Raw genomic sequence first — 14,265 nt, forward strand, 5'->3', positions numbered from 1 at the left:
AGGCGCGCGCGGAGAGGCGGCCGGCGGGCGGCCGCGAGGGCGCAACGGCGGCGGCGATGCAGGGGAGGGCCGCGGGCGGCGCGGAGCGACGGGAGCAGGGGCAGTGGCGGCCGGGGCCGCGGCGGCGGGGCACAGGAGGGCCGCGGGCGCGCGCGGAGCATGGCCGCGGTGGCGGTGCAGGGGAGGGCCGCGTCGGCCGGGCGCGACGGGAGCCGGGGGCTGCGGCGGCCATGGCGGGGTGGCGGGCGCAGGCTTCACGAGAGGAAGGAGACGGTGGGCTAGGTTTTACTGTGGAGATCTAATGGTGGTAGATGTTTGCACGAATCTCAAACACTAGAAGATGATTGGAAAAAAATTCCGGAAGATATATAGGTTCCACGGTGACAAAAGGCAAGCGGCCCACGAGCGGATGCGTGCAAAGAGAAGAGCGACGCACAGCGGCACACCTGGGCGCCACCGGCCCAACACTGCCCGAACAGTTCTGGCGTGGAGTTTTGATCTGGTTCAGCCAGTCCAGTCCTCTCCAACAGGCAAATGTTGTTATCTTGGTGTTTAAGCATCAGCTGACACTGATAACAAGCAGCAACAATTGTCAGACAAACATTACACAGTAAGACAAGTATAGCTAGCCTAATTGGACAATCTCTACAGGAAAATATGGATCCCCTTCTAACTGTCCTTACTCCTCAGCCCTTACAAAACACCACCAAAAACAGCTAACCCTTCCTGTTACATCAGCTTGATTACTGGGCCACAGCTTTTTTTTCTGCCAGCAACCACTGGAAGGGACTAGCCTATGATATGGTTAAGCTGTACACAGTTTCACCGGCGTTGAGCTGATGGTAAGCTTCATCCCCGGGTCTTCTTGCCGCCTTTGCTGAGGCTATCCTCAGATGCTGCAGCACTCCTCTTCCGGCCTTTGCTGGGGCTATCCACCTGCGCCCCAGCGCCCCTCTTCCTGCCTTTACTGGGACTATCTTCCTGTGCCCCAGCGCCCCTCTTCCTGCCTTTACTGGGGTTATCTTCCTGTGCCCCAGCAGTCCTCTGCCCACTCTTCGGAGGCCGACCGACGCCTCTCTTCTTGGCCGGCTCATTTCTCTGGGTAGTCTTTTGATTAGCTGCTAATGATGCATCACTTTTACAGCCCTTGCCCTCGCCTTCCTTGGCAGTAGCTTCCCTTGAAGAAACCTTGCATCCCCTTGCATCACCAGGGCCAGGGCGTCCTGCCTGCTGGGCTCGAGCATTCTTCTTCACTGCAGAGGCACCAGCTGTTCCTGTCTCTCCACGGATCTTCAAGAGCAAGCTTGCACCCTGCTTCACAATTTTGCACGAAAGGTTCCGAAGCTCAACCGCAGCCATGTGCTCTAATGTAGCCTTTGGGTAGAAGGCTATTACATTATTCACAAAAATGAGAATGTCTCTCAGAAGCTCCTTGGTGGAAGAGATGGCACCACTCTTGATCTTAGAGTGAAGGGTCCGGAAGTCCATATGCCGGCGAATCATCTTCTTGTATCTAACCCTTTTCCTCTATAGACGAAAAGGTAAGAGGTGAGATAAAATTCAGATCGGAAAGTGTTCATGCTATTTGGCTGACTTTGAGAATGATTTGATAGCACAATTAATTTTGAGAAGTAAAATAATCCTTGTAGCACAACTATATAAGCACAAGCACTGCATAGTTTACCCAATTCGACAAAAGACCAACTGCAGCCACGTCATAAGAAAATAACCTAAACTAAAGACCCATAAAACCTGAGTTGACTAACCTATTAGCAGGAAAAACAGTTTAGCAGTTCTAACAGAAGTTTCAAAACTATTAAGATGCACTGAAGTATTCCCTCTCATCATTCCAAAACAATTATTGCAAGGTATCTAGCCATCTAGGTCATTTCCTTGCATAGCTCTCTCAATTATGACCTCCTTCGTCCTTATCGGAGTCAAAATAAGCCCTATATTAATCAGTGAAGGAAGTATATATGATATTTTAGACCATCTACTGAGGCACCGGAAATACAAAGGTAATTAATTCAGTGAATTCATCATACCTGGGTATCAAGTTGGTGTTGCAACATCAAACAGTCGCCTTGAGTGGATATAGTTTTCAAAATCTCTGCCAACTTTTGCTTGATTCTTTCACTCACAAGCTGACCACATTCTGCTTTTGGAGCTTTCAAGCCCTTCTTCACAACATCAGGTTCTGCTTTGGGAGTTTTCAAGCCCTTCATCATAACATCAGATTCTGCTTTGGGAGTTTTCAAGACCTTCAAAACGTCAGATTCTGCCTTGGGAGTTTTCAGGCCCTTCTTCGTCACATCAGATTCTCCATTTGTAGTTTTCAGACCCTTCTTCATTAGGCCAGATCCTACATTTGGACTTTTGAAATCCTTATTCAGCACACCAGATTCTGGCTTTGGAGTTTTCAAACCCTTCTTCATCACAACTGATTCTGCTTTTGGAGTTTTCAAGTCCTTCAAGAAGCCTTCAGAGGAACCCTCCCTCTCTTTGCATGCTGTAGATGTAGGCTCACCATCCCTACTACTACCATCACCTTTGATAATAGTCCGTCTAGCTCTCCTTCCTCTTTGCTTTCTAGAGCCCCAAAGCAGGCTATCTTTCGGACAGACCTTCTCAACTTGATCCTGAGGATATGACTCATCCGGTAATGGATTATTAGCCTGAACTGAATCAGTATCACACTGCTGCACTTGCTGAGCTTTCTGACTGTTGCTTGCTTCCTCTGTGAAACTAGCCGCTGATGATCTGTCTCTGGATGCCTCTTTACCTGAGGAAGTATCCACTGTATTTTCAGAGTGCGAACATGATTCGGTCTGACTGGTGCGACATTCAGAACTACCATCACCATGTTTGCTATTGCTGAGGCTTTGAATCACAGATTGGAGGGATCTGGAAGGATAAAAAGAAGATTGCATGTTACCATAATGTAGAGAAAATCCAAAGTTGGCTAAGTATCAAAGAATCACTTATTTGGATAAAAAACAGATCGCATCCAGGATAGTTGAATATATGAACAAAATACCAACAACTCAAAGTTAAATGCAAATGTGCTCAGATAAGGGTGAAAGAAAATGGCACTAACCCAATAGAATTTTCCGACTTCTCCAATTCCCTTCTCAGTTCAGCAACTCTCTGCTTGCGAAGCTCTTCAAACCAAGCGCTGTATTGAAGCAAATAGAATGATCAGAACCCATATAGATCTAAGATACTTCATATATCTATATATATTCAACTGCTGCTGCCATCTGAAAGACACTGCAGCGTCCTACATTTTCGCATACAAAACTTATTATTTATGGGATTGAGAATCCAATCTTCAAACTGAGGTTGGTGATCAAGTGATCCACATTTTAATGTTTTTTGTCCTCTTTGTTCTCTGGCACTTATCCCCTATCCAGCCTAAATCAGATCACTGCTGGAGTAGTAAAATGCCAACTTAAAAACCTGAAATCACCAACCCACATATACAAAGAAGTGTAACTATTTCTACTGGTCGAGTGCAGCCTGCAGACATGCTAACTATCATCTATTGTTTAATATGATAAAAATGGGGCCTGCGGTGCACATCTCATCTTTTCGGTAAAACAACAAAATTATTTTCAACTATGATGCACTATATGATGAATAAACACATGCTATATGTTCAGAGATTCATTAAGATCTTATTCAGCTCCCACAGCATCGTAGGCAACATGAGTTCCTAAAAAGCGACTAAATCCATCCAAGTTGATCTTCCTAAAATACATAATGATATGCAGTAGGCGTTCTACAACATGCAAATTAAATTTACAAGTTCATGTAATGGACAGTCAGGTATGAAGTATGCACACCACAGATCAGGTGTACACTCACTTGCATGCAGAGTAGCGCAACTGTATCTCTGCAAATTTCGCTTCACATTCCTGCATATAGAAACAACTGTAAGCAAAGAATTTGTATGCAACACTAGTATCAGCCACTCAATCAGTCTGCCATAGCTTCTACATGATAATAGAACAGCTAAATTGCAATGTAAGAAGACACAGCTTGATGCATAAAACTAGTTACATAATGAGGGCACATCGTTAGGCCCAAGGTTCCACTACATGGCTACATCTGCATTGCTGGAAAAAGTCCATATAGTATTAGCAAGTTAAACATGCCTGGGAAATTATACAGCAGCAGCAGAGCCTTTTAGTCCCAAGCAAATTGGGGTGGGCTGCCCAGGAAAATTTTCTTGTTTCTAAGAAAATATTTTTTCACCTAATCTGAGCAGTAATTTGAGCACAAACTGTGCAATGTGTGTCATCATTGCGTTGCTAGTTACTGTGGCACACTTCATTAATGCCTACTACATCGTTGTCCTTGTGACTGGGCTCCCCCTTTGTTAAACTCAAAATCATGGCATGATAAATCCTATTCAATCGTACAAGTCCATACAACCAAGCATCTAAGATCAACGACTCAGCATTTCTAGAATCGCACAGCCCTACGGACATTGCAAAATCAAGCATACGCACAGGTAGGGCCACGAAACCCTAGCCCCAATTTACGCTGGAGACAGTTATCCCGGGCCGGTGGGGCCCAGGGCCATGCCCTAATCCGTGTCCTAGTCGGACGCGAGCTGCACACACGAGCTAGGGTTTGATAGGGTGCGGGGTGCGGACCTCGGGAGAGAAGGCGCACGGGGAGCGGGTCCGGAGCTCGTCGGCGACGGCGGCCCACGCGGCGCCCCCGTGGCGGAGCACGGCGCCGCCCAGCACCAGCTCCTCCCACGTCCCCCACCCTCCTCCGCCGCCGCCCCCTCCCACCGCCACGACCACCATCGGGGTGCCGGCTCTGGTCGGCTTGATCGCGCGGGGTACGGGCGGTGGATAGCCAGTAGGAGCCGGAAAGGGAGGTCAGGAGGAGAGGAGAGGAGGTGGACGAGGTGTCGGGTCGTCGCGGTTTCGGGGAGGTGGTCTGGGCTTTCCCCTGTTCCGCACTTCCGCCCGCCTGCTGTTTCTCGGGTCCGGCTCGCGTGGGCGATTGGGATTTTTGTGAGTTGCTATTTCTGGGCCCGCGCCGTGCTAATCTCGGAGCCGCGGACCCGGGCGGGACCGCGCGGGAGAGAGCGTGTGCCAGGAGCGGTGGGGCCCCACGCCGCGCCGCGCCGCGCCGCGAAACGCGCTTTTCACTCGCCGCTTCGCCTTTTTCCCGTTGAGTTGTGACGCCGCAGCATGCATCGGAGTTCGGAATCGGATGAGGCGACGGACCGACGGTGACTGAATTGGGTCCGTGTCGGAAACGGAAAAGCATTGGACAGTCATCGGATTGGATACTGAATCTGACAATTAAATTCAGGTTACAGATTCCGATTCCTACTTTATTTTCCCGTTAAATTGACAGTGAATCGGATTGGAACTTTTTCAAAAGCATTTTAATGAAAAGGAGCAGGAGTCTAGGAGATAAGGCACTTTGTGCAGTGAACTACTCTATGTGACCATAAACATAGAGTGATCCACTGATCTTTAACATGAGCAAATTCTAATATATTTATTTCAGTACTTGTATTTACATATGGTCTAGAGAACCATGCATGATCACATCGAGTGATCTGGAATCGGAACCAGGAGCCGAGAAATACATTGTGCAGACTACAGAATTACAACAATAACTTCGAACTAAAAAAATTTGACCGGAGATTCGGAGGAGCAATTATGGCAATGGATAAAGCACGGTGCATTCTTGCATCCTGCTACTGTATTCCATCCTTCTTGCGTCGGCCAGAGTATCCTACTACTGCATCAATGGTACAAGTGCGTCTTCACAACTTGGGAGAAAATGAATCTGGCAAGAACCACATGACACTCCAAAATGAGGTGCATTATTGCATTCCAATTTTGAAGCACAGGCCCCCACATTTTTAACCCACCTTCTGGACCGCCTACATGGAAGCCTTTGATGCATTACTTGCCATGCGAGTTAAGTCTTGGACAACTTCAGACATCGGTGGCCTAAATTCTGGTTCGTGCTGCAGAAGTTTCAGGTTAGTCGTGTGTCTATCTTCATGTAAAGGAGATGACAGATCTACGATCAGTTTGTTTTACCTGAATGCAGCGGCTAATAATGTCAGCAAAACGAGACAGTGCCTTTTCAGAACATTGTCCTTGAATGGAAGGATCTACCATCTTTGCTATGGCATCAATATCATAGAGCTGAGAAGTGGCCCATCGCACCAGATGTTGTTCAGCCCGTGGACGTGAGCTGCAATTCCATTCCATGTCAAACATTGTTGAATTGGCTGGATCAGAAATCATCTTCAAGAAAAATGAATGTGCCACATGAGCGTGCAAAATGGATTTTTGTCGTTTATTTTAAATGTTACCTATCATAAGGTTTACGCCCTGTTAGAAGCTCCAACATAACAACACCGAAGCTGTAAACATCACTTCGATCACTTATGGATCCAGATTCATGCACCTCAGGGGCTTCATAATGGAATAAGCTACGGCCAGACAACTGACATACAAAGAAGTACAGGCCTTATGAAAGATGAAATAATTGCATTAACTTCTTTCTCATGAAAACAATGCTTAGCCAGTACTTCTTTGAAATGAACTGGTGAACTTTCATGAAATCAATATATCATAACCAAAACACAAAGGATACATTGTAGATGCAACTTTAAATTATAAGTATCAGAATATCAAGAAAACAAATGGCTCTGTACTATTTGAGATGGTTATAAAACGAAAGGAGAAACATAGCACAGCAGCCCAAGAGCAACACGGAATCATGCATGTTTTGGCTCTATCTGGCTTCACATTTGCTTTAACGTATAATTTTGCAAGCCTCTTCCTTTACTGAATTAAATATAAGCCTATTTCAAAAGATTTAACTAGTATATAATAGATAGGCCAGATCGTCAGGACTCGAATAATAGAAACAATGTTACCACAAGTTTCAAGTATCCTTTAAGAAAATTTAATACAAAACATAGTCATTAACATTTTTTTACCTGAGATGCTGATTTTGATGCTAATGATGCAAGGCCAGATTCAGAAATATGCACAACTAAGGTGCTGTTTAGAAGAACAACAGATGGTTCAAAATTCTGATGTACAATTGGTGGCTGGAAACCATCATGAAGATGTCTGTAAAAAAATTATATGAATAGAACTTTCAGACATCTTTCTGAATCATGGCACACAACTCAAACAAAATAAGATGGAGCAAATTGTTATGCTTACTGTAATGCTTTTGCTGCCCCCACAGCAACATGGAGGCGAGCATTCCATGATAATGGCTTGCTTGAGTCATCTACATAGTGGAGTTCATCATGTAGAGTCATCTTGCTACAGTGCTCATAGACAAGTAGTCGCTGCTCAAACTCCGCACAGTATCCAACAAGCCCAAGTATGTTAGGATGCCTCAGTTCAGAAATGCTCACAACTAGCTCAAGAAAGGCATCCACTGGTACTTTTGAGTTAAAAGCATCTATCTTCAAAACTTCCAGTAACTGCTTACAAAATGAGTGTCACAATTTCAGAACAGATGATTGTATAGTCAACAAATACATAAAAAAATAATTAATTCAATATTCCTGGACCATTTACCTCTCCATCAGGAAGCTCTGCCAGAAATATCTTACCAAACCTGCTATCCCTTATGAAATTTTCCTCACTGAAACTATTGGTATATTGTTGAAGGGATGCAATGGAAAAGGACTTGACAGTAGTAGTCAGGTCCACTTTTCCAACTGAAGGTACTCTTCCCTTTCGAGTACGAACACTGGGATTGACGATGACCTTTTCAGAACGTTGTGCAACAGGTTGAGTAGAATGCAGCTGTTCCTCAACGAAATTATCAGCCTTTTCCATATCAATCACATGCTCTTTTTGCTTCATTGCAACCAGCCCAGGAGCAGCTGGCATGCATGTGTTTACGTTAACTTTCATATACTCAAACTTGCAATACAGTGAAACAATACTTCGGATTTCTGGTACTATTGAATTTCAACTCATTTACCTGCTACCGGTGAGTCTGATTTCCGCCCATCTCTTGCATCATAAACCGCATTTGAAGCTGCTGCAAAAACATTATTTAAATGTAAATGATTGAGGAAAGGACCCTGCTCTTCCAGTATTTCTTTCAAGTTTCCTGTATTCAAACTTGCAAGGCAATGAAATGGTGATACTTGTATGAATTTTCTCAGGTTTGAAGCCATTCACCTGATGTTGGCATTTTTAACTTATGCTCCTCCTTTGCATCAGAAACAACATGGGAAGCTGTGCATAAAATTTTCAGATGTCAAAACTAAGGGGCAAAGATCAGAAAGAAATTAAAGGCAGATGACAGAATGGGTGTCAAGTGATATTACTGGAACCTTTCCCAACATTATTCTCGAGTTTTACTGGTGGCTCCTTGATTTCTGCCACTTCCTTGATTTTAGGCTCTCCAAGCTTCTGAGGCACCCTTCCCATCTTGTTTTTGGTATAAATGTCATCCCTTGACTTTCTTTCTTTGCACTTGGATAGACAGTACATTGCCATTAGCACAATAACTACTGCTGATACCACCCCGATAAGGATATATCCAACTAATTTGATTGTGGAAACAGTATGTTTTCCTGATCCTGGAGTACTTCCTCCCTGAACACTAGAAGAGGTTGAAGGTTCTTTTGAGGGGACATGCCTAGCTGGAGGTGAGACTGATGGTAATGGTGTTGGCGCTGCAGGAGGCTGAGCGGATGGGGCTATGCTGGTATTGAATGGGTTCCCATCCTTCCTGTGCGGTAAATTAAATTAAATTAAATTATGTGGGTATTGTAAACCCATAAAGAAACCAACTATACGAGCTTGATCAAGCAGAAGCTTATAAGTTCTTACTTAAAGTTTGGCAAGTTGAGTAACTTCACAGGCACGGGACCAGACAAAAGATTGTTTTCTACATTCCTGTTGAATTAAACCAGTTGTGGTAAAATAAGCCAGATATTCAATTTCATTGAAAGGCCAATTCAGTTGCCCTTCGAGAAAAGAAAAGAAATAAAAACCATGATTGAGAGGGCATACAAATCTTGGAAAGGAAGATCTTGCAGCACATCAAGGGTTCCTGTTAGTTGATTGTTCTGAATATGCCTGCAATGGTTGTGGGAAATTAGGCAATTCACTTTGTTAAAAGTTCATCCTGAAAGAACGTGCAGAAGACTTCAATACTCACAGGCTAGTCAATGCTGTCAAATTTCCCATTGAAGGTGGCAGCGGACCGGTTAAGTTGTTAGAAGAAAAATCTCTAATCAAGAAAGTTGATTGTCATTACTAACTTGCTTCAAATTATCAGTTAGTGATAGTATGGAATAACACTGTAAACCAAGTTAGAGTGTTCTTACAAATTCGCGAGCCCAGTGAGTGCTAAAAATACATCTGGAATATCTCCAGATAATTGGTTGTTATTGAGTGACCTGCAAATGGAAAGAACACAGTAGGGTAAGTTTGAGAAACCATCATGGAAGTCTTAATTTTTTGATGAAGGCATGTGAATTTGTGTTGGCAATAATATACTTACATGCTTGTCAAAAGTGTAAGGGATGACAATGTACTTGGGAGGCTACCACTTAGCTGGTTAGCTGAAAGGAAACTGTGATTGATAGAAAGGGCTTAGTAACAAAATAGCCATGAAGGTGAATGGAAAGCAGTAGAATGTTCGAACAGACATACAATTTCTGCATTGTGACTGGTAGACCATCGGGTATAGTTCCGCCAATATTATTGTTGCTAAGATCCCTAAATGAGGTAGTAAATCATGAAGTGTTTAGTGCCAACTAGATAAGAATATCACGAATTCAGAACCAGTCAGACAGGCATCTCAAACTCTACACATATTCAGCTTACAAGGTGATTAATGATGTGAAATTCCCCAAAGTGTTACCCAGCTGTCCACCCAAGTTTGCACCGCTGAGAATTCTACAAGAGAAACATGCTGCATTGTTCAGATCACCAATTAAAGGGGTTCATTGAGTAGAAAGATTGAAGGAAAAATACATGAGCACTGATCATACATGGAGGTAATATTTGAGGCCACGCATGAAACACCCTGCCAGCCCTCATTGCAGGGGTCACCGCCATTTGTAGTCCAATTTGGCAGCTGCGGTGCTCCAAGCGCCGTGTACAAGCCATTTATCGCAAACACTGATAAACAGAACAGATACACATGATATAAGGTACCAAAGAATAAATCTCTGCATTATCCCGTTTGCGGTAAGTAAATTATATGGTACTCAAAAAGACGTAAACAATCTGGTGTCCTGAATGAAGCTATGAAACCAATAATGATGTTTATGGAACACTCATGCATACTGAATTAAGACAATTGTAGCAAGTATCAAGGAGGACTATACAGACCATCTTGCTCGTAAGTGTATGGCTGACAGCGCGGTAACGCGGAGAATAGCAGCAAGATGGCGGCCGAAGCAACCAGGGGCGGCGGGGACGCGCGCTGCACGCGCGCCGGCTTGCTCATTGCCACGACCTTATCCCTTCAACAATCCCCCAACGAGGGCATCAGCTGCCGAGCGACCCCCGAGGATGAAGGTGACAAAGTCGGGCACGTTACTCTGATCTTTGGAAATAACGATCAATTATGAGTCCCTGAAGATTACAGCCTGGAAGTCAAAAAAAAAAGGAAGGGAACAGTAAGAACGCAGGGGATAAGGAAACGAGAGGCGCACGCGAAAGTAAACAAATGCTGATGCCGCAAGATTCTTGCGACAGCAAAAATCCGGCCAAAATTCCGTAAGGAACTCACAGAATCTGGCAGGACAAGAAAAAAAAATTCCAGCTTCTCGCTTCCGGCGACCGTACACTTGTAAAATAAATTCGCTTAGCATCTTCTTCCCATGGAAGAGAGCGCAGATGGAAACCAAAGCGGGAAAGAGAGGTGGAGAAGAACCAGAACAGCCAGTGAGAAGAAAGGCGAAGAAGGAGCAGCCCTGATACCTGCGGCAGATTCCCGTCTCCACGGCAGCACTGCACTGCGCAACGAGCAAGTCCAATCTCTGCCGCAGCCGCCGCTTTACCGAGACGCTCGCCACCGAAAGCAAGCGACCAGCAGCGAGTGCGGTCCTCCTTTCCTCGGGCAGCGTTTAAAACTCCCCGAGCTGAGCTCGGAAAGCCTTGGCCGCTAAGGATTCGCGCTGCTCGGTGGAGAGTGGAGAGGAGAGGAGAAAGGAGACGGCGAGACAGGGACGGGCTCGACACGCACAGCGCAGATCTATCTATCCTCTCCTCTCGTCGCAATCCGTCGCGGGCGCCGGAAAAGGGGACAAAGCGGCCAAGCGGCGTGTGGTGCGGCGGGACTGCGGGGGAGGGGAGAGCGGAGAGGGGAGCGTCTGTGTCGATGATGAGTGCGCGGAGCGGAGGCGAGTGGCGAGCGGAACAGCTGGGGCAGGCAGGAAAAGGACAAAGCCCCCACCAAAGCAAGCCGCTTTTGAATCCACTGCTCTGCCGCTGCCAGCGGTTGTACGGAGCAGCTCATGTTTTTTTCTTTTATGAAAAAAAGAAGTCTTTTAAAAAAACAAAAAAAGAAGTCTTTGTCTAAAAATAATATGGTAATTGATATATGAGGAAACACTCATCTGAAATACCGAAATAGGCGTCTGAAATACGGTGCACTTCATGTTTCAACAGGCGTGAGCAAGGTAATAAGAATGATGGGTCCTTGCCTTTCGATTTCTAGCAACGCTGATGGCGTTGGCCACTGGCCACTGGCCAAATCGATGGGGTCACGGAATGATCGCACCGCGCCCTCCTACCTCGTGAGCCCCTTTTGTCCCGTCTTCCAGCCGATTCCAGCGAAAATTCCTGGGGGCGCAATCCCATTCCCAGCTCGCCGTCACACCTCACCTCCGAGCCCGCCGCTCCCGGCTCGTCGGCATGGTGTCGGATCCGAGTGCCGCCGGCTCGTGCTCGTGCCGTCTCCGAGCAGGCGAGAGGGACGGACCGTACGTGCAGGGTACAAATTCCTACCGGCATTTCCACAAAAACAAAAAGGAGACAAAAAAAAAGGGGAGACGCATACAAATTCCTACCGGCCAGGCGCACGGTATTCCGATTTCCAACCAGCAATGCACGCAGGTGCACGGCACGATGCTAGACCGTCGATCGGGTTCATTCATGTTCATGCCAGGGAAAAAGGTGACGAAACCTTTTGACCTTTTTGCGTGCATACTCTGTGCGCCGCACGCTGCGGTTGCGTGTGATTGGCTATCATCGTCAAGTTGTTTGCTAAGTGTAAATTATAGTGTATAATCACGTTCACATATTTTAGTTATGTGCAGTGATGGTGGCTGGATACACGTCGGTTTTCCGGCTGTAACGGCTACTAAACGGCCATGCCTGTCCTTTTTGAAAAGTTAAACTATGGCTAGTGCTAATCCGCCTAGTAGCCGTTGTCGCCGTCGCCGTGTCAGTCCCGGCGGCGATCCGCCTCGAGTCGAGCCCGCGCGCACTGAGCCACTGACACGACAGGACGGCATATCCCGGTCCTAATCGGAATCCAATCAATGGAAATTTTAATATTTTTGTCACCACGATTCCCAGATTAAAAAGGTAGTAATTTATTACCGCCAACGAGGAGTGACGGCTGCCCAGCCCCTCACGTGCGTCGCCAACAAAATCGGTAATCGATCACGGGATCATCCGCGCGAAGTTAATTGGGTTAATCTCCAGTGCTCCTGCTTCCTTTAATAAAAAATTAATTGGGTTAACCCAGGTTGCCCCTCTTTATTGGCTCTGTTGGGATCGCCCTACCATCCTAGCGCGCGTATTTCACGAAAAGAGAAGCTCGCATGCGTGAAGTATTAAATGAAGGCTATTTTGTAAAATCATTTAAGGATGGATGTAACTTTTCGCGATGAATCTAATTACGATAGTTAATCGATGATTGGCTACAATGATACTATAGTAATCATTCTCTAATCACGCGGTCAAAGATCTCATTAGATTCTTTAAAATTTCTAACGCAGGATTCTGGAGTTGATTTTGCAAACTGATTTTATTTGACACCGTAATTAACAGTTAAAGTTACTACATTTTCTATATTTCCTAGTACTACAGTGCAAACCAAACAAGGGCCATTGTATTCTACGGGCTCCCGACAAGGTGGCGCAACGGCGCAAGCGAGCCTTTGGGTCGTTGTTGGGTTGGTGGAACAGTGGCCGGATTCCGCCTGTCGCTTCTCCGGCGTGCAGCGGCGGCCGAGATTCCGCCGTAGATCTGGCTGGCGGCTGACCAGTGACCACCCGGGCCATTAACGGTGGTTACGGCCTCGTTGCCTCGCGGCAGTAGGCGGGCAGCGTAATCGTGAAACGTCCATCAAAGTCGGAGCAGCGTTCTCAACCGTAGGATCGCTCCGGTCTAGCTCGACAGCGTCGTCCCGTCCTCGGTCTTGTCACCGCTCACCACCGAACCTGTCAAGGTTCAGCGTCGACACGGAGGCCTTGTCACCTGGCAACGGAAGGCTAGCCGCTTGTCCCGGTCACGGTCATTGATTTTGACCGGTTACACGATCGATGTGTTTAGCACATTGTAACACTTTTCGTTTGTTTGTGGTAGATATTGTCCTATCATGACCTAACTAGACTTAAAAGATTAGTCTCGCAACGTATATTAAAACTATGCAATTAGTTTTTTTATTTACCTACATTTAGTATTATTTGCTACATTTAATATTTCGATGTGATGGAAATGTGATGGAAAATTTGGTTTTTGTGGGGGGTTTTGAATCTAAGCGGGCGAAAGCGACCACTGTTACCGAAAGGAACACAAGCAGGCACGTACATCTTTGACCGGCAAAAAACCAGCCTTGCCAGTGCAATTGATGCCTCATTCAGTTTTTGGACAGAGACAGTACTCGTGTTTGGTGCCAGCTTAAACTGTTCATATATTTCAGATTCGGACAGTGTGCGTGCCTGCCATTAATGGCTGTCTTCAGAGAAAAGGTTTGGATTTTGATACTGTAGCATATTTATTGTTACTTGGCAAATAATGTCTAATCATGAATTAATTAGACTTAAAAAATTTATCTCGTACTAATCAGTTAGACTGTATAATTAATTTTTTTTTTCAACTGCATTTAATACTCTATGTATGTGTCCAAAAAATCGATGTGACGGATACGGCAGGAAAATTTTTGGAAACTAAACAGAGCCACATGCGGGTCCTCGTTTGCTAAAGAAAAAGCCCAGAAATTCCACTTGCATCCGTCAAACATAGCAGCCACTCGAGTCTCGAG

The 14,265-nt window shown here is 45.7% G+C and overlaps 2 protein-coding genes across 14 annotated transcripts; both read right to left on the minus strand.

Annotated features, from left to right (window-relative positions):
• Nucleotides 1–500: 500 nt before the first annotated feature.
• LOC120691695 lies at nt 501–4,995 on the minus strand. The gene is made up of 5 exons (XM_039974850.1): nt 4,662–4,995; nt 3,868–3,917; nt 3,098–3,175; nt 2,046–2,904; nt 501–1,527 (listed from the first exon to the last, which is right to left on the minus strand). The coding sequence occupies exons 1-5, from the start codon at nt 4,818–4,820 to the stop codon at nt 850–852; spliced, it is 1,824 nt and encodes a 607-aa protein (XP_039830784.1). The 5' UTR covers nt 4,821–4,995; the 3' UTR covers nt 501–849.
• A 503-nt stretch (nt 4,996–5,498) lies between these two features.
• LOC120691718 (protein STRUBBELIG-RECEPTOR FAMILY 3-like) lies at nt 5,499–11,434 on the minus strand. 13 transcript variants are annotated; one of them, XM_039974908.1, is made up of 20 exons: nt 10,971–11,377; nt 10,377–10,636; nt 10,034–10,163; nt 9,867–9,938; nt 9,693–9,758; nt 9,541–9,612; nt 9,365–9,436; nt 9,196–9,267; nt 9,048–9,113; nt 8,865–8,930; nt 8,357–8,763; nt 8,208–8,264; nt 8,005–8,136; nt 7,593–7,903; nt 7,227–7,495; nt 6,995–7,130; nt 6,362–6,495; nt 6,084–6,240; nt 5,909–6,007; nt 5,499–5,823 (listed from the first exon to the last, which is right to left on the minus strand). In XM_039974908.1, the coding sequence occupies exons 2-19, from the start codon at nt 10,492–10,494 to the stop codon at nt 5,921–5,923; spliced, it is 2,424 nt and encodes an 807-aa protein (XP_039830842.1). In that variant the 5' UTR covers nt 10,495–10,636; nt 10,971–11,377; the 3' UTR covers nt 5,499–5,823; nt 5,909–5,920. The 13 variants fall into 13 exon arrangements, with proteins under 13 accessions (XP_039830842.1, XP_039830882.1, XP_039830838.1 ...); XM_039974948.1 differs by having other exon boundaries at nt 8,005–8,064; nt 8,363–8,763; nt 10,971–11,375; XM_039974964.1 differs by having other exon boundaries at nt 5,519–5,823; nt 8,005–8,061; nt 8,363–8,763; nt 10,971–11,336.
• Between the last annotated feature and the right edge of the window lie 2,831 nt (nt 11,435–14,265).

Source organism: Panicum virgatum, chromosome 2K (genome assembly GCF_016808335.1).
Source record: "Panicum virgatum strain AP13 chromosome 2K, P.virgatum_v5, whole genome shotgun sequence".
In the NCBI taxonomy this organism is placed as follows: domain Eukaryota; kingdom Viridiplantae; phylum Streptophyta; class Magnoliopsida; order Poales; family Poaceae; genus Panicum; species Panicum virgatum.

Excerpts from the sequence above, each read along its gene's own strand:
- LOC120691695 (XM_039974850.1), bottom strand. The coding sequence starts at position 4,820 with ATGGTGGTCGTGGCGGTGGGAGGGGGCGGCGGCGGAGGAGGGTGGGGG. Across the intron at positions 2,905-3,097 it reads AAGTCGGAAAATTCTATTGG|ATCCCTCCAATCTGTGATTC; the intron begins GTTAGTGCCATT and ends TTATCCTTCCAG. Across the intron at positions 1,528-2,045 it reads AACACCAACTTGATACCCAG|AGGAAAAGGGTTAGATACAA; the intron begins GTATGATGAATT and ends TTTCGTCTATAG.
- LOC120691718 (XM_039974904.1), bottom strand. The coding sequence starts at position 10,494 with ATGAGCAAGCCGGCGCGCGTGCAGCGCGCGTCCCCGCCGCCCCTGGTT. Across the intron at positions 9,759-9,866 it reads TTCACATCATTAATCACCTT|GGATCTTAGCAACAATAATA; the intron begins GTAAGCTGAATA and ends TACCTCATTTAG. Across the intron at positions 9,114-9,195 it reads TTGACAGCATTGACTAGCCT|GCATATTCAGAACAATCAAC; the intron begins GTGAGTATTGAA and ends CAACCATTGCAG.